The 20,005-nt window shown below is 38.2% G+C and overlaps 2 protein-coding genes across 2 annotated transcripts; both read left to right on the forward strand.

The window, feature by feature from the left end:
* Nucleotides 1-2,029: 2,029 nt before the first annotated feature.
* On the forward strand, nucleotides 2,030-3,376 carry LOC112785817 (uncharacterized). The gene is made up of 2 exons (XM_025829240.1): nucleotides 2,030-2,968; nucleotides 3,179-3,376. The coding sequence occupies exons 1-2, from the start codon at nucleotides 2,030-2,032 to the stop codon at nucleotides 3,374-3,376; spliced, it is 1,137 nt and encodes a 378-aa protein (XP_025685025.1).
* Nucleotides 3,377-3,837: 461 nt separating this feature from the next.
* Nucleotides 3,838-6,561, forward strand: LOC112785818 (uncharacterized). Its single transcript, XM_025829241.1, has 4 exons — nucleotides 3,838-4,200; nucleotides 4,564-5,076; nucleotides 5,173-5,505; nucleotides 5,953-6,561. The coding sequence occupies exons 1-4, from the start codon at nucleotides 3,838-3,840 to the stop codon at nucleotides 6,559-6,561; spliced, it is 1,818 nt and encodes a 605-aa protein (XP_025685026.1).
* Nucleotides 6,562-20,005: the final 13,444 nt, after the last annotated feature.

Consider the following 20,005-nt stretch of genomic DNA (forward strand, 5'->3'; position numbering starts at 1 on the left):
AAAATTTTAACAAGAACAATAATAAAAGACTCAAAGACAAATCACAGATTAATAAAGAAAAATAAAAATCTTTTGAAAGATTTTTAAAAAGAAAGCAAAAGACTCTGACCCAAAAGACAAAATCTTCCTAATCTAAGCAACAGGATGAACCGTCAGTTGTTCAAACTCGAACAATCCCCGACAACGGCGCCAAAAACTTGGTGCACGAATTGTGAATCACACTTTTCACAACTCGTACCACTAACCAGCAAGTGCACTGGGTCGTCCAAGTAATAACTTACGTGAGTAAGGGTCGAATCCCATGGAGATTGTTAGTTTGAAGCAATCTATGGTTATCTTGTAAATCTTAGTCAGGAGGTCAATTATATTTATCAGTTTGAATTGCGAAAAGTAAAAGAGCATGAATTAAAATACTTGTTCTGCAGTAATGAAGAATATGTTGGAGTTTTGGAGATGCTTTGTCTTCTGAATCTCTGCTTTCTCCCTGTCTTCTTCTTCATGCACGCAAGGTTCCTCCTATGGCAAGCTGTGTGTTGGTGGATCACCGTTGTCAATGGCTACCATCCGTCCTCTCAGTGAAAAAGGTCCAAGTGCGCTGTCACCGCACGGCTAATCATCTGTCGGTTCCCACTCATGCTGGAATAGGATCCATTGATCCTTTTGCATCTGTCATTACGCCCAGCCATTGTGAGTTTGAAGCTCGTCACAGTCATTCAATCCCTGAATCCTACTCGGAATACCACAGACAAGGTTTAGACTTTCCGGATTCTCAGGAATACTGCCAATGGATTCTAGCTTATACCACGAAGATTCTGATTAAGGAATTCAAGAGATATTCATTCAATCGAAGGTAGAACGAAGGTGGTTGTCAGGCACGCGTTCATAGGTTGAGGATGATGATGAGTGTCACGGATCATCACATCCATCATATTGAAGTGCGAATAAACATCTTAGATAGAAACAAGCGTGTTTGAATAGAAAACAGAAATAGTTGCATTAATTCATCGAAACACAGCAGAGCTCCTCACCCCCAACAATGGAGTTCAGAGACTCATGCCGTCAAAGAGTACAAAATTCAGATCTAAAATGTCATGAGGTGCGAAAATAGACCTCTAAAAGTTGTTTAAATACTAAACTAGTAACCTAGGTTTACAGAAAATGACTAAACTATGATAGATGGTGCAAAAATCCACTTCTGGGGCCCACTTGGTGTGTGCTGGGGCTGAGGCTTAAGCTTCTCACATGCCTAGGCTGTTTCTGGAGTTGAACGCCAGGTTGTAACCTGTTTCTGGCGTTCAACTCCCATTTGTAACCTGTTTCTGGCGTTTGACGCCAGACTGCAACATGGAACTGGTGTTGAACGCCAGTTTACGTCATCTATCCTTGAGCAAAGTATGGACTATTATATATTACTGGAAAGCCTTGGATGTCTACTTTCCAACGCAATTGAGAGCGCGCCATTTGGAGTTCTGTAGCTCCAGAAAATTTGTTCCGAGTGCAGGGAGGTCAGAATCCAACAACATCAGCAGTCCTTATTCAGCCTGAATCAGATTTTTGCTCAGCTCCCTCAATTTCAGCCAGAAAATACCTGAAATTATAGAAAAATACACAAACTCATTGTAAAGTTCAGAAATGTGATTTTTAATTAAAAACTAATAAAAATATAATGAAAATAAATTAAATCATACTAAAAACAATGCCAAAAAGCGTATAAATTATCCGCTCATCACCGACCACCCTAACTCCCTATGATGGGTTAGGTGATCCGAAGAAATACATCAAGAAATTCACCTCCATAATGATAGTAAACAGTGCATCCGATAAAGTTTTATGTCGTTGTTTTCCATCTTACTTAGATGGTCCTGCACTTGATTGGTTTTGTTCTTTGCCTGCAGGTTCCATTTCTCGATTTTGAGACATATCAAAGCCCTTTGAGGAGCACTTCGCTGGATCAGGCATCTACCTACACGACTCTGATTACCTGAACACAGTCAAGTAAGGCCAGCACGAAAGCCTCAAGGACTATATGATGCGCTTCACAAAGATAGCCATAAGTATACCTAACCTCCACCCCGAGGTGGAACTACACGCCATAAAAAGCGGATTACGACCAGGAAAATTCCAGGAAACTATTGCTATGGCCAAACCAAAAACTATGGCCGAGTTCCGTGAAAAAGCTAAAGGACAGATCAACATTGAAGAACTCCGACAAGCTCGGAAAGTAGAAAAGCCTCACTATAGAGACGATGACAAAACACGAGACAGTAAGAAGAATTTCAAACCAATTCCACGATATGAGACCTACACCAAATTCAACACCAAGCGCGATGATATCATCAAGGAAATATTGAATTCGAAATTAATCAAGCCACCAAGAAAAGCTGGCAGTTACCCATATTCAAAAGGCACTGACCGATCAAAATACTGCTCCTTCCACCAGAAGCACAGACACAATACTGACGACTGCATCATCGCCAAAGACCTACTGGAGCGACTAGCTCGGCAGGGTCACCTAGACAAATACATTAGCGGCCACATGCAGTGGCGAGCACCTCCTTTAGGAGACCCAAGCTCGGTTACACAACATGGCCGAGATAGAGACCGACCGAACAATAGCCATCCTGAACTACCAACACGTACAATTAACTGTATTTCCGGAGGTTTTGCAGGAGGAGGAGCCACAAGCTCGGCAAGAAAAAGATCTTACCGAGCTATACTTTCCATCAACGCCGATCAAAGTCAACAGCAGCTGCTGCCGACATCTCCACAGATAACATTCCAGAAAGCCGATCATGACAACAGCGTAGCAAATCTGGACGATCCCGTCATAATCTCCCTACAGCTCGGAGATCTCCTAGTTAAAAAGGTGTTGCTCGAACCAGGCAGCAGTGCCGACGTTCTCTTTTACTCAACATTCCAGAAAATGAAACTGAGCAATAACGTCATCCAACCTTCCACTAGTGACTTGGTAGGATTCTCAGGTGAGCGAGTCCCGGTTATGGGCTCTGTGTGGTTACAAACCACACTCGGTAAGTTTCCTTCGTCAAAAACTTCAGACATTCAATACTTAGTTGTTGATTGCTTCAGTCCCTATAATTTAATACTTGGCCAACCTTTCTTAAATAGGTTCGGTGCTATAGTATCTACAATTCATCTTTGTGTTAAGTTCCCTTTGTAGGACAACACAATTGCAACCATTCACAATGATGCCCGAGAAGCCAGAGAATGCTACAACAATAGTCTCAAAAGACCTAACCGTAACACAAAAGCCCAGGTTCACAATATCGGCAACATGAATGACCAACACATGCTGGCCGACCTTGATCCCAGAGCGGGAACACTAGAAATTAAAGGCCAACCCCAACAGAAGACCTAGATAAAATCTATTTCACAGAAAACACGGACAAATTCACATACGTCGGCTCAACATTATCCTCAGAAGAAAAATCATCATTTCGAGCATTTTTACAGCAAAATGCCGACCTGTTTGCTTGGACCCCAGCTGATATGCCAAGCATCGATCCATCCATCATATCACACAAGTTAGCGTTAGATCCATCTGTCCGACCTATAGCACAGAAAAAGAGAAATCTCGGCCACAACCGAAAACAAGCTTCCCTAGAAGAAACCAAGAAGCTCATCAACGCGGGCTTCATCCGAGAAATCAGATTCACAACATGGCTAGCGAACGTCGTCATGGTTAAAAAACATAACGGTAAATGGCGCATGTGTGTTGATTTCACCGATCTCAACAAAGCATGTCCCAAAGATTCCTACCCTTTGCCCTCTATTGATTGTTTAGTTGATAATGCTTCTGGTTTTGAAAAACTCAGCTTTATGGATGCATATTCTGGTTATAACCAGATCCAAATGCATCCATTCGATCAAAATAAGACAGCCTTTATTACTGAATATGGAAACTATTGTTATAAAGTCATGCCATTTGGCCTTAAGAATGCAGGTGCGACATATCAACGTCTAATGGACAAAATCTTCGCCAAACAAATCGGCAGGAACATTGAGGTCTACGTCGACGATATGGTCGCCAAGACAAAGATCGGCAACAATCACCTTGATAACCTCACCGAAATCTTCGGACAGCTAAGAAAATACAACATGCGGTTAAATCTCGAAAAGTGTGCATTTGGTGTTCAAAGCGGTAAATTCCTCGGCTTCATGCTCACTAGCCGAGGTATTGAGGCAAATCCAGAAAAATGCCGAGCTATTTTAGACGTGACAAGTCCACACACCATCAAGAAAGTCCAACGGTTAACAGGGAGACTTGCTGCACTTTCTAGATTCTTACCTTGCCTAGCTTCTAAATCCTCAAGTTTTTTCCAAACTTTAAAAAATAAAAAAGCTTTCCAATGGACTGATGAATGCGAACAAGCATTTATAACTATCAAAGAAACTCTTTCAAAACCACCAATTTTACAAACCCCCCTACAAGGGGAGCCATTATTCTTATATTTATCTGTCACTAACTGGGCTATAAGCTCCGCCCTTGTTGCAGAAAGAGAAAAGAAATAGTTTCCGATCTATTTTACCAGCAAAACCTTACAGAATGCCGAGCTTCGATACCCGAGCATTGAGAAACTGGCCCTTGCCCTTGTCTTCTCAGCCAGAAGACTCCGACCATACTTTCAGAGCCATGAAATCCATGTTCGAACAGATCAACCTTTGCGGCAAGTCCTACAGAAACCTGAGCTGGCTGGCCGACTAGTAAAATGGTCGGTGGAGCTATCAGAATTCGATATCACGTACGAAGGACGAGCATCCATTAAATCCCAGTTTTTGGCCGACTTTATTGTCGAATTCTCAGTACCAAGTACAACTGAAGACTACATCGAATGGTCTTTATACGTCGACGGGTCCTCCAACCCACAAGGGTGTGGAGCAGGTATCATACTTGACGATGGCCGTGGTAACGTCATCGAACATTCCCTCAACTTCTCATTTAAAGCAAGCAACAATCAAAGTGAGTATGAAGCACTAATTGCCGGCCTTAGACTCGTGGCCGACCTAAACATCACCGAACTTAAGGTATATTGCGACTCCTTGCTTATCGTCCAACAGGTAAACAACTTATACCAAGTTAAGGACCCTTTGCTTTCTAAATACCTGGATGTCGTACAAAATTTACTTTCAAAATTTTCTAGATATGAAATATAGCACATACCAAGGGAGAGTAATGGCCGAGCTGACATTCTGTCTAAACTCGCCAGCACTCAACCAAATGGGTCATCACTTTATCAGTCAACACTACTTAAGCCAAGCATTGAACTAACACAAGTCTTAAGTGTAACACAGGAAGCAGATTGGAGATCCCCATACATACAGTATCTCCAAACAGGGATCTTGCCAGGCGACGTCGAAAATGCTCGACACTTCCGCCGACAAGCCTCATTTTTTACAATTTATAATAATTGCCTATATAGACGGGGATTCTCTCGTCTATTGCTTAAATGTCTTTGCAGAACAGAAACCGAGCTTGCACTTGGTGAGGCACATGAAGGGATCTGTGGAACACACCTCGGAGCCCGAAGTCTGTATTCAAAAATCCTCAGAGCTGGATCATATTGGCCGACAATACGACAGGATTGTCAAGTGAAAGTTAAAAGCTGTAACAATTTCCAAAAAAAAAAAAATAGTCCGATTACACATCTCCCGGCCGAACTCCTACACTGTTTCGAGGTTAGTTGGCCGTTCAACCAATGGGGCATTGATATCCTCGGACCTTTCCCCACAGCAGCAGGACATGTAAAATTCGTTGTGGTAGCAATTGATTATTTTTCCAAATGGATAGAGGCACAACCTCTAGCCAAGATTACATCACAACAAATGCTTTCCTTTGTTTGGAAACATATTATTTGTCGATTCGGAATTCCTCGGCACATTATCACAGATAATGGTCGCCAGTTTGCCGATAAAAAATTCACATCTTTTTTGTAGAACTTGAAAATCAAACAACACTTCTCATCAGTAGAGCACCCACAAACAAACGGGTTAGCAGAAGCCGCAAATAAAGTAATACTTCATGCTCTAAGAAAGAAACTAGATGATGCAAAAGGCCTCTGGGCCGAGCTTATCTCAGAGATCATATGGGGATACAATACAACAATTCACTCAACCACAAAGGAGACACCCTTCCGTTTAGTCTACAGTTCAGACGCAATGATACCAGTGGAGATCTCCCAATCCTCACTACGCACTGAATTGGCCGACCTAACTACACAAGACATAGCTCGGCAATCCGAGCTTGACCTCATTGAAGAACTCAGATCCTCCACAGTAGTCAAATATTTTGCCATGCAACAGCACATTGCCCGAAGATATAACCAGAGGCTTCATCCAAGATCATTCCGCGTAAATGACCTTGTGCTTAGGAAAACAGAACAAGCTAGGAAACCATCATCACATAGCAAACTAGCAGCTAATTGGGACGGCCCTTACCGAGTCACCGAGATAATCGTCAATGGAGCCTACAGACTACAAACCCTAGAGGGTAAAAATCTCCCTAACACTTGGAATGTATCTTCCTTAAAGTTATATTACAGCTAATACCAGGGACAGGCCAGTACTCTTTTTCCTACTACCAAGATTTTTCCACAAGGGTTTTGCTTGGAGAGGTTTTAATGAGGCTAGCCTACCTGGGCCTTTGGAATCAAAGGTTCTTCAATAAATATTTCATTTTTTCAACTCATCACTTTCTACATTTCTCGCTTCGTGCATAAACATATAATGCCGATCTATACTATCAACCCGATCATTCGGAAACAATCAGTCATTCTGACTGCCGACCTTAAAACGGAACCCGATCACTCGGAAACAATCAGTCATTCTGACTGCCGACCTTAAAACGGAATCCGATCACTCGGATGCAATCAGTCATTCTGATTGCCGACCTTAAAACGGAACCCAATACTGGGATACAATCAATGAATCCGATAGCAGACCTTATAACGGAAATTCATTCAAACAAATATTCAATCTTATCGCAAGCCAAATTTACCAAACAAATTACCGATCTAAATCGGAGTCCAGTCATTCCGAATTCAACAAATCCATCAGATCTCTTAGTAAGGATCAGAATGCTATGATCCTAACCCGACTATGCCGCAAATCTTAACAAATAACGGGCCGGACTAACAAACTGCCGAACAAACCCTTCGCAACCGAATACATGTTAACCGATTTTAAATCAAAATCATAGCCACCCACTAAAACACAATACAACTTTCATTCGGCATCACAAACTCGGCCTAATCAGGCCTCTACATGATACTTCTCCATCAAATTAATAAGCATTACACCATTAGTACCACTACTATATTTGGCATCAATGCCACATTCACAAACCAGAAAACCACCCACATATCATACAAACAAAAATATCATATTATAGTCATAACATGCAGAATACAGCATGTAACCTGAAATACCAACAGTTTGTTGTTCACAAAACAGCAGCATACATAATATCACAAAATTAAGAGAAAAATAAGTCTACAAACAGCAGCAAAAACTAAACATTTTCATCTCCTTGCTCAGCAGCACCATCATCTTCAACCATAACGCCATCCTGCACTATTTTGCCTGGATCCATTGCTGAGAAATCCACCTCGGGAGCTAGAAATCTCGCCTGAAGAACAGCCCTCTCAAATCCTTCAAGGAAGGAATCAAGAATTTCTCCTTGCTTGTTCTTCTCCACCTCCTTCAACCGAGCAGTAATCTCGATCATACGGGTACTCATAGAAGATAAGTCTGCTTCTTTCTTCTTTAAATCTTCAACATCTTTGGCATAGCTCTCTTTCACCTCTTTCAAATGTTTCTCAACCTCAACTAACTTCACCTCAAGCTCGGAAACCTTAGCAACCTTTATAGCCAACTCTTCCCTCAAGCTAGGATCCTCCTTTTTCTCAACCAACTTCCGATGAATCTTTTCACGGCTCCGTCCTAAACTCGCCAGCCACAGACCCACAACATGAGGATCAGACATTAACACGTTACTTTTCCACAAAACAAAAACACAAATACAAACTTTTTACCTCACAAAATAGAAGTCACCTGCATATATTGATCAATCGCCACATCCCCCACCTCTTCTGCCAAACTAACATCGGACGGGGTCTGGCATACCTCATCAGCAGTAATCATGAAAGGATAATGTTTCCCCCAAAGCGACGACCCCTCACTCTGCTCAACAAAACCATGCAACTTCTTCTGATTATCACAAAACATATGAACCTCCTCCATCAGAACATCATCCTTCTCATCATCAGAAACGTCCGACAAATCCACCACATCACCCTTTCTCTTCTTAGCAATAACTTTCCTCCTCCCTGGCCTTGGCTGGTCAACCTCGCCAACACCGACCTTATCTGCCTTCGACCAGGATACCTCCTTATCCAAACCTTTGCTCTTCACCCGAGACCTCAAACTCGCTGCAGATACACCTGAGTACTTACCACCTGAAAAACAAGATAAACAAAAATCTGTTCAAAAAATCTCAGATATGATACAACATCCACAATTCAAAATCTTACCCAGATAATCTATAACAGCAGCCTTATTTTCCTCCCACTATAGCAGAGCATAAACAGAAATCAACTCCTTCCGATCAACAACCTCAGTCAAAAACTCAATTATGCACTCATCTTTTGGACTTATAGTTTCAGGCCCTAAAATATTTTGAGGCTCTGAACACCACTAGAGAGGAAATTTCTCCCCCAAATGTTCGTCCACATAGAACGGAAAGTCATCCTCGCAGCTACTTACCTTAAGGTACATTTCTTTAAAGTTCTTAAAAGACGATTTGTATAACTTGAACACACCAAACCCCGGAGAGCTGTTCAAGTTTACCCAACCACCCTTCCAAACACCCTTCGCCTGAAACAATGAGAAAAACAACTCCACTGATGGATTTTCTTCCAAAAATTCTATAAGAATCTCAAACGCCCGAAGGAAAGTCCAACCATTGGGGTGAAGTTGTGAGGGCGCACAGTTCAATTGCTTCAGAACTTTACACTCAAAATCACTGAAAGGAATTCTAACCCTTAGTTCCTCCAAAACACAACTATACATAAAAAAATGCTCAAAACCCTCCCCTCTATGAAAAACCCTATCATCAACCGTACAAGGGAGCAGCTCCAATCGAACCCCAGAATTAGCCCTAGCAACCTTAGACTTATCTATCTCATTCACAGCGCCAATATCCAAAAACAGAAAAATACGATCCCTTACATCATCATTCACCCAGTCATAAGACCAGTCTACCTCCCCTTTCGTTTCTTTCTCATAACCCATTGGAAAAACTGAAGCAGAAAAGGAGAAAAAGAGAACACGATTAAACAAAAAACCAAAAATAACTAAGAGACACTCATCTCTTTTACTCATATTTTGGTTGAAAACGCTTGAGAAAAAATAAAACAGCAAGCATGCAAACCTTCAGAATTCCTAAGCTTTAACTCACACACTTTAACCCAAAATCTCGCTTCCACTTCCCATCAAATCAGTCACGTCAAACCCAATAAACACACCTTGGAAACACGCAAACTCATTAATACCTTCATTTAATTATTTCTCTATCCTAATCATGAATACCTATAGTCTCAGTAACTGTTCAATAAAGCACCTTGACCTGGGGGCTACAAGGCAGAAGCACACGCCGAACTGTTCAGCAGCCGACTCATACATCATTAAAAGCTCAACATGCTTTATTAAACATTTTCCCAGGCTAAGCTTGGGGGCTGTGGTCCGGCCATTACAAATCCAATATCATAAATCGGCTTTATCATCCATAACTCGGCATTATTCACATTATTACCCAGAAAATTGGCGTTATAGTTCGGCATTGCAGTCATTACTCGGTAATTTACGTTATTAATCGGCGTTACAGTTACTATTCGACAATCAATGTCATTCATTAAAAAGTAACGTTACAAATCAGCTTAACAGACTGCTTCACAAAAGTTAAACGTCCAAACCCTTATTATTGCTCTTTAATACAGGCAATAAAGTAGAAACATAACCGATTTATACATTATCACCTATAAAAAGGTATGATCTTCTATCCTAAAGGACACATTGAATTCTCAATACTAACTTAAGCTTCGGAGTGCCTTTGCAGGTACACTCTCTCCCTGTTTCTTGCTCAAAGCTCTACGCGATTGGACACCCTCTTGGAGTAAAGCTCGGATCGTCATAAGGCTTAAAGGTCAGCACCGAAGGTAATAGTTCGGCATCAACTCCCAGAGACTGAGCTCTCCCTCCAGGTATCCATACAAGAACATTAACTATTTGTTTGACATTATACACTTTTATAATTGTGATTTTTGTGTATTATTTTTTTATTATCTTTTCATAATATGATTTATTGATTCCATTAGGTAAAATAAATTAAACAAAAAATTAATCGTAACTAATAATAATAGTGAAAAAATATAGCATACTAACAAAGAGTACTAAGAGTACTAAAAATATACTATATAAAAATTATCATAAAAAATTTTCTGATTTATTTCAATCACTACCAAGATAAATATTTAATTCTTTTTATTTTTAATACTTTCTAAATTTATATTTGTTTAGTTTTAATTAAAAATATATTTTATCAATTATTATATGTTATTTTTATTTTAGTAATTAAATATTAATTTTATTATAAAATTAATTAATAAGATCTATTAAAATATCTAAATTAAAATAATAAAATAATATATAAAAAATTATTTAAATTGATATTTATTTTAATAATTTTTATCTAAAAGTAATTTTGAATAGTGTAATCCAAACAACATTTATTTTAATATAATTTATTTTAATATAAAGATTGCCAAACATAAATCATTAATTGCTCTGAGTTACGCCATGCCCGAGGTGCGCCAACTCATGGTCCAGACTTGAGTTAGCGTCAGTCCTCGTTTTTTCCGCATCGCACTCCACTGCTCCGTCAAGTTCTTCTATTTTGTGTGTAGTGTTCATGAATTGAGATGTAAACTCATTCCGTGTGTGTTAACCATACGTATTTTTGTCCTATTTTATTTCTATGCGTATTTTAAGAATTAATTATTTTTATTTATTTATTTGAATAAAAAAGCCACCAAACCAACCTTCCGCTCTCTCTCTCCTCTCTATTTGCACACGTTGCCATTATCTGTAATCATTTCATTTTAGTGTTTATAATTTATAAATGAATTGCAAATTTTTAATTCCTAAACCATGTCAAACAACCAGAAAACTCGCAAGGTAATTTAAGTATTTTAGATTCTCTAAAATGGTAGTTTAGTAGTAATACTAATGTGTAGAATGTGTTTCTAAGGAGTTATTTTGATTTTTTAAACTTAAATAAAAATGTATTTAGTCTTTCTAATATCAATTTAAATTTTCTAACTTTTAATATAAATTGAATAACTTTCGTTCTAAAAAATATTTTAGTCTTTAAAAATTAACAAAAATAATATTTTTGTAACTTTATAGTCAAATCTAAACTCCTAGTTCATAATATAATTAAGAAAAAGTATAGGGTATCAACATATTATCTGCCAATAATAATTAATTATTATATTTTAAACACATATATAAAAAGACACATCTAGAAAATATATCTATAAAGACACTTCTATTAAATACAGCCATAAAAAAAATATTTTTATTAGACACATCCACAAAGACACTTCCATTAAACACAATTATAAATAAGAGTTGGTAGAAGTTAGAAAAAATAATGTTGGTAACATAGAGAGACCGTATAATTAATTGTAGTCAATTTAAAATAAGATTTTAATTTTAAATTTATAATACAAATTTAACAATTTTAGTCCTAAAAGGAGATATTTTAGCTTTTCTTTAAAAAATATCTAATTTAGAAAAAACTTAATTTTAATATATTATATATATATATGACTGAAAATGAGGAACGATCCAAAGAAAAAAATTAAACAAGACTTAAATCATCTAGCAAGATACCGTTCAGTTCAACTTCTGTCTCTAACCATGCCACATAGTCTCTTGCATTTCGAGCACTATTTTTCGCAAGTCAGTCAGCGCCTTTGTGGCTTCACGGTGCATAAAATTGAGGCGAACAACCCACTTTCTTTGGAGAAGATCCTGAATTTTGATAACTAGATCTCTATCTCCTGCTTATTCCGATTTTAAATGCTTTTGCAGAAAAAGAAATATTTTCAAAGAGTCTGTTTCACAAATTATCTCAGAACATCCATATTCAAATGCCAAAATAAAGCCTTTTCAAACTGGAAACAATTCACAACAAAAGGTATTTCAAATCGAATGGATTTGAATTTTTTAAATTTTAAATTCACTTTAAAGAATAAAATATAATTTTTCACCATTTATTTTATATGTGAGACCAAAAATAAATATGAGAGAAAAATCATTCAATAGTAAAGATCATACTTTACATTCTAAAATAAAAATTCAAAATTTAAAGGATTCAAATTCAAATCGAATTGAACCTAAACAGCTCTTTATCTACTCACTATTAGCATTCTTCAAGACACAACCGTATCCAGCCATGTGCTTATCATGAACTATGCTAGCATCGATTTTGAAAACATTGGGGGAAGGGGTTTTCCATATAAGTTTGGATTCAGGAGTTGACACAAGTTACAATTTATTGGTTAGGATTTTTCTAGAGATTTTTCGAGCTTGAGAATAAAATAAATAAATAACTAAAAATTAAAGCAATGAATAATTAGTAAGAATTGTAAAATAATCAATTTAAGCTTGGTTAGAGTTAGAGAATTAGAAATTCTATCCTTATTGTCTTTTCCAAGTGTGATGGTACAAGCTCATTACTCCCTCTAACAAGTGAAGGAAAGTCAAGTGAAATAACTAACTTTAGCTCACAAGTCCTAGTCACTTCATAGAGAAGAACTAGAGTTGGTGAGTTAAGGGCTAATTAGGAATTTTCAATTACAGATTAACACTTGAGTATAACAATTCAAGTAGCTTTAATTACTCAACCCACAACCAAGTAAGGAAATCTACTCCATGATATCGGATGACATTTCCTCAAACACTTGGTGAACAAAGATAAAAGACAATAATAAATAGAAAAATAATTCAATTCAAATTACCACTGAAAATAATTAACAAGAAAAAGAAAAGAAATAAAAATAGACATGGAAATAATTCAATGCATTAACAAAATTCAATCATAACAAGATCCAAACATGGATTCAAAATAATCAAATGGAAAAGAGTAATAGAGGAATTAGAGAAGAAAACTATAAGAAAAATGACTCCAATTGAAGGTAGCAGTAGCTCTCTCAAGATCAAATTCAAAGCAAAACTAAGAATGCCAAAAACCCTAGAGAAAAGTAGGAGTTTCTCTCACTAGAATTCAAAATTAATAAAAAAGAACTAAAGTTAAAGTGAAGTGTGTTCAGTCTCAACTCCATCCCAGCCTTTAGTCTGCATTTTCAGGTTTGAAACTGGGTCCAAATCAGTCCAGAAATCGCCCCCAGCGAGTTCTGCTAATTACAGCACGTGACGCTTGTCACGCGTACGCGTCAGCCACGCGTACGCGTCGGTGGGCTCTACACAAAGTCACGCGTACGCATCAGTGGTCGACGCTCCTGGTCACGCATACGCATCAGTCACTGATAAACCACTATTTTATGGTTCATCTTGTGCTCAATTGAGTGGTTTTTATCAATTCTTTACTCACTTATTCATATAATTTGCATGGTTTTACAATTCCTTCCTGATTTTGTGATATAGTTGAAAACATGTTTTCTATGCCTTTAAACTGTCAATTTTAATTATCCTTTATTACCATTCGATGCCGTGATCTTTGTGTTAAGTGTTTTCAGGCTTTATAGGGCAGGAATGACTTAGAGGATGGAAAGGAAACATGCAAAAGTGGAAGGAACGCGAAAAATGAAGTTTTGAGAAGCTGGCAGCGACGCGCACGCATGGGTGACGCGTACGCGTGCCTAGCGCAAAAGACAAGCGACGCGTACGCGTGACTGACGTATACGCGTGACAAGAAATTTCGCCAAACGACGCGCACGCGTGATCTACGCGTATGCGTGACATGCGCTACGTGCAGAAAGTGGCAGAAAGCGCTGGGGGCGATTTCTGGGCTCCTTTTGGCCCAGTTCCAAGCCCGAAAAACGCAGAATAGAAGCTGCAGAATGGGAGAAACACAAGAGACAACTTACTTCTCATTATTCACAATTTAGGTTTTAGATGTAGTTTCTAGAGAGAGAGGCTCTCTCCTCTCTCTAGGTTTTAGGATTTCTCTTAGTTTTAGGTTGATTTCTTCCCAATTCCAGGTTCAATGTTCCTTTAATTTAGTTTCTCTTCTACTCTTATTTAGTCTAGCACTTTAGTTTACTTATTTCTCTTGTTGATTTGTTTATTTTTCCAATTTGGTTTATGGACTACAAGTTAGATTTGATTTCTTTATTTAATGCAATTTGAGGTGTTTCATATTTATGATTTTAATTTAGCTTTTTGCATTCTTAGCTTTGGTTGAGTAATTGGAGACGCTTGAGTTATCAAACTCCTTTGTTAACTGATAATTGAAATTTGCTGGTTGGTTTGGATCCCTCTAAAGCTAGTCTTTCCTTAGGAGTTGACTAGGACTTGAGGAATCAAATTGGTTAGTCCACTTGATTTTCCTTTATTTAGTAAGGGTTAACTAAGTGGGAGCAATGAACAATTCTCATCACAATTGATAAGGATAACTAGGATAGGACGTCTACTTCTCATACCTTGCTAAGAGCCTTTCTTAATTATTAGTTTATTTTCTATTCATTTAAATTCCTTGTTCAACATTTAAAAACCCAAAAAGATACTTTTTCATAACCAATATAATAACATACCTCCCTGCAATTCCTTGAGAGACGACCCGAGGTTTAAATACTTCGGTTTATTTTTATTGGGTTTGCTTAAGTGACAAACAAGTTTTTGTACTTAAGAATTCTTTGTTGGTTTAGAAACTATACTTGCAACGAGAATTTATTGTGAATTCTTTACTAGCAAAAATTCGTTCGTCAAAATGGCGCCGTTGCCGGGAAATTGAAAACGTGTGCCTTATTATTGGTTATTGTAAATATTTACTTTTTCGTTTCTTTGTTAGTGTTTCCAGTTTTAGGAGTTTATTTTCGTTAATTTTTATTAGTTTTTACTTCTCTTGCTACTATGAATTCTCACCCCTTTCGCTATGAGTTTGGTTCAAATTATGTTGTAGGGAATGGAAGCTATAATGAGAACATGCATCAAAGTTGGAACAATCAAAGATGGGAGGAGCCACAAGGATTTGATCAACCCTTTCGGCAACAACCTCCTCCAAGGTGCCATGGGCAACAACCGTTCTACGATGCATCCCAAGACAATGGTTATGGTGGACCCTTTCGTGACAACCAACCTCCACCAAATTACTATTGTCAAGAGCCGTTCCAGGGTGCGTACCAAGACGATGGATATGATGGACCCCTTGTAGTTACCAACAAGCCCACCATATGCCTATGAACCCCCTCTTCAACATAGCTTTGAACCACCATACTCACAAGCCCCTTTCCACCATTCACCTTCATATGACCCTAACTCTTATCCACCATACCAACCACCCTATGAACCATATGAACCATACATAGAACCACCCCAATTCCAACTCAATTACTCCTAAGAACCACCACCTCCATATACACCCTGTCCATATCCATTAATCCAAGAGCCATATGATCCTAATTATGATATCCGAGCGGAACAAGAATCAAAGGATCATCTCAAGGAAACAGTGGATCGGTTTCATGCAAGCCTTCATCAATTGGACCAAATGGTGAGCCGAATAGCACCCGAAGCTCACGTGGCTAAAGAATCTCAACTTGAGGAACAAGGATTGAAGTGTGTTGTGCAACAAGTGGAAAAGATGGAGAGTGTTGAACCACCACATCCTGAATATGATGAACCACCCTCTTATCATGAACCTTTCCTCCCAAATAATGAACCCTCATATCCGTCCCAATCTCCAATGAATGACACTTTAAGTGTTCTTTTTCAAGGACAAAGAGAGATGCAAAGGACGACACAAGAGTTCGTAGCTACCTTGACCGAGGTGGTAGGTAATTTCGCTTCTCTGCGCTTCGATACTCAAAGCACTCCCATGGCTACATGTGGAGAATCATTAGAAGAGCGTAGCATAAAGGGGACACTAGAAACTTCGGTGGACAATGAGGAACGTGATTTTGTATTGGAACAAGTGGAGGAAGCCGTAATAGTTGAAGAGGAAGAAGTGGTTGAAGACTTAGGAGACACTGAACCTCCATGGGAATCTAGAGTTGTAGAGTATTCCTCCAAGAAGATTGAAGTTGATATCAAGGAGGCTAGTGCACACCCCCATGGCATATTCCTTATGAAGACTTGGATGGGATAGATCAAGAAGAAAGTTCCCTTGGTGATGAGGATCATGAATCAAGTCCTCCTAATGATGAATCTACATCCGCAAATGAACTCCTTGAATATGAAGACTCCCCTCTGATTGAGTCTAAGAATGATGTGGAAGCGGAAGTCCTTCGAAAAGGGTGGACGGGAGTTGAGTACGCTTTGTCAAGAACGTTGGAGACTTCTCCACCTAGGTTGCCATCTATTCTTTCATTTGAGTGAGTAAGGCTTGTCTCTATTCACCTTACCGTTCCACTTGAATATGGTATTCTTGAAACAGATGGTCAACTTAGGAAACTTTGTGGAATTAAGCGTAAGAGAAGGACGTTTAGTGATTGGAGTTGAAAATCAAGGCTCATCAAGGTTGATACTTCAAGAGCTAGATGCAAAGGTGAGACTAGTGAACATTTGGTTGGATCTAAGAGAAGAGTTTGGTATTGCATAGAGAATTCAGACTGTCTGTCACCCGGTTGGACCAATGATGACCCACTTAAAGACGGGTATAGAAACAAGATTTGGGATCCGGGAATATATGAAGATCAATTTTGGGAGCTCAAAGCTTGTGAAGAACTCCATCAAAGCTTGGGGAATTTACTTGATCTTGATAGAGCCTACTGGAAGTCCAAGCACTGGTGGAAGTTTCAGGATGAGTTCAAGCACAAGCCACCATGACAAGGAGCTCATCAAATGTCCAACTTAAGGACTTTAACTAAAAGTGCTAGGTGGGAGACAACCCACCATAGTATGATCTTTCATTTTTATTCTTAGTTTTATTTTATTTTATTTTTTATTCGTGTTCATTCATAATTTCTGCATAGTCATCTGCATTCTGTATTTTGCATTCTGCATAAAAAAAGGGGATCGACGCCCGAGCGTCCACGACGCGCACGCGTCGTATGTGTATGCGCAAATAGGCAGAGAGTTCTACTGGAACGACGCGGGAGGTGTGCCTGGCACACAAGCTGACCCACGCATACGCGTGCCTCATGCGTATGCATCCCCTGCAGTTTTGCTAACCCACGCGTAAGCGTTTGCGACACGTACGTGTGGAATGAAAAATCGGCGTAACAAGGAAACTGAACAGATAGTTGTGATGGTCTGGGGCTGGCACTGTGCTAAAGGCACAAAATCATCCACACGTACGCGTCCCTGACGCGTGCCCGTCCTTTCGCTTTCAGACCACCCACGCGTGCGCGTGCCAGACGCGTACGCGTCATATGGCTAATGCAGTTTTCACGCGCACGCGTGCCCTGCGCGCGCGCGTCGCGTCCCGTTTTTCATTCCTTTCTCCTTCTTTTCTCCTCCTTTCTTACTTTCTTTTTCTTCATCTCTTTAACTTCTCATCCTTCTTCACTTTCATTCTATTTTACTTAATTTATTTGCATACTTTCATTCATTGCATTTTTATTTTGTGCATATTTTTATTTTCTTCTCTAAGTTATTATTTTACCATTGGTGTTAAATGTTCTTATTCAACTGTTGTTTTTTTTTCTGGTATTATTTTGGTGCTCAAGGACTTGTTTACACTGTTAGGTGATATTATTTATCTGTCAATGCCAATCTTTTATGATACCTGTGTTCCTTTTGCATTGACATGAATTTATATTGTCTTTCATTATCCACTATCTCTTCCCTATTGTTGCAATTTTTGCACTACTGATATGCCATTTTCTTCTACTATTTTCTCACTTGTATGTTGTAGCTACCATGTAATTGGGACCCTCATTATTTGGCATTAACCCACTCATATTTTATTTATTTTCTATCTTTGTTTCTGGGTTACTTTTCTTCTGTTCCTCTTCTTTCAGGATGGCCACCGAGAAAGGAAAAAAGCAGCTTCTCAATGGGGCGACAGACAAGTCCATCTGCACAATCTATAGAGAAAAGCATCAGTTGTAGTAGCCCGTCCACTTGTACATCTTAGCATACACCAAGAACGGTGCAATCTTTAAGTGTGGGGAGGTCGATACCGACTTTCGTGGGTTAGTTATTTCCTTCTTAACACCAATGTTTAATTTTCTATGTTAATTTAATTGTTGCATTTGCATATTTGATTGCATGTTTGTTTGATTTTGTGCATATGTTACCACTGCTTGGTCGAAGTAATAATTTATTTTCAAGACCCTTTTTATAGTATTTCACTAATTTAAATTAAAACTTTTTTGTTAAACTTGTTGAAGACTGTAATTTGGAACATAAATTATAGCTAAGAACACACAACCCGTGAGATTTGAGCTTAATTACATGGTTACATTATTTAACCATAACATTTTATTCTTGTGTGTTTTCTTATCTATGATTGCAATCTATATTTTGTTCCATTCTATATGTCCATTGTTTAGTATATTTACATGCTTACATATGATTGATGCCATCAATTATTATTAGCCCACTCATCCTAAATAGCATACCCTTTCAATCACCTTTGTTTGCCACCTTGAGCCTTTTAATCCCTGTTTGTTCTATATTTTACCACATCACTAGCCTTAAGCAGAAAAATAATTAATTACCCCAATTGAATCTTTGGTTAGTTTAAGATAGAGATTGTGTGTCAATTAAGTGTGGGGAACTGTGGGAACTTAGGTTGATGAAAGTGTACAGTGTTTCATTGACAAAATATTGGGAATTTGGGTACCTATTCATGTGAGACCAGAAAAAAATTAAAAATCCATGTGCATTGATATGTTATGTTTACTTTTATATTTTTACCTTTAAAAAATCAAATAAAAAATATCCAAATAAATAAATAAATAAGGGGACAAAATTACCCCAATGTTAAGTTTAATGAAAAATCAATGCATATGTGATAAAATTAAAGAAAAGTTGATGCATGAGTATATGATGCAAAAGTGGGAATTTTGGGTAGCTAGGCATGATTTTGGAATTGCATAGAGTGTGTGTGTATGTTAGGTGAAAGCTTAAGTTAGTCAAAGATTCATATTATAGCTCACTTGGCCATACATGTATCCTCACCCTTACCTTAGCCCCATTACAACCTTGAAAAGACCTCATGATGTTTGCATTGGTATACTAAATTTTTGTTGATTGGTTAGATGAAGAACAAAGTCTAGAAAGCACGACTAGAGAAGAGTAGAGTGATCAACCCTAGACACTTGAAGAGATTAGAGTGTATATACACTACCAGTGAGGGTTCAATGCTTGATTCTATGTTCCCTGCTTTCATGAGCTATTTTCTTCTGCAAGTTTACTTGTGCTTTATTTTGTAATTTGAATTAGTGGAATCTGATTTGTTTTTGTCTTGGGAACCTATTCACTTTTTAACCAAGTAGACAGAATCATCTTAGCATATAGTTGCATTCATAGGTTGCATCTTATGAGTCTTACTTTCCTCCATTCATTCTGTATATCTCCTTGAGCTTAGCATGAGGACATGCTAATGTTTAAGTGTGGGGAGATTGATAAACCACTATTTTATGGTTTATCTTGTACTCAATTGAGTGGTTTTTATAAATTCTTTACTCACTTATTCATATAATTTGCATGGTTTTACAATTCCTTCCTAATTTTGTGATATAGTTGAAAACATGTTTCCTAGGCCTTTAAACTGTCAATTTTAATTATCCTTTATTAC

This window comes from Arachis hypogaea, chromosome 20 (assembly GCF_003086295.3).
Source record: "Arachis hypogaea cultivar Tifrunner chromosome 20, arahy.Tifrunner.gnm2.J5K5, whole genome shotgun sequence".
NCBI lineage: Eukaryota > Viridiplantae > Streptophyta > Magnoliopsida > Fabales > Fabaceae > Arachis > Arachis hypogaea.

Coding starts and splice junctions, on each gene's coding strand:
- LOC112785817 (XM_025829240.1), top strand. CDS start 2,030: ATGCGCTTCACAAAGATAGCCATAAGTATACCTAACCTCCACCCCGAG. Junction 2,969..3,178: donor AACCTTCCACTAGTGACTTG/GTAGGATTCTCA, acceptor TTCCCTTTGTAG/GACAACACAATTGCAACCAT.
- LOC112785818 (XM_025829241.1), top strand. CDS start 3,838: ATGGATGCATATTCTGGTTATAACCAGATCCAAATGCATCCATTCGAT. Junction 5,077..5,172: donor CCTTGCTTATCGTCCAACAG/GTAAACAACTTA, acceptor TATGAAATATAG/CACATACCAAGGGAGAGTAA. Junction 5,506..5,952: donor CCGAGCTTGCACTTGGTGAG/GCACATGAAGGG, acceptor TCTTTTTTGTAG/AACTTGAAAATCAAACAACA.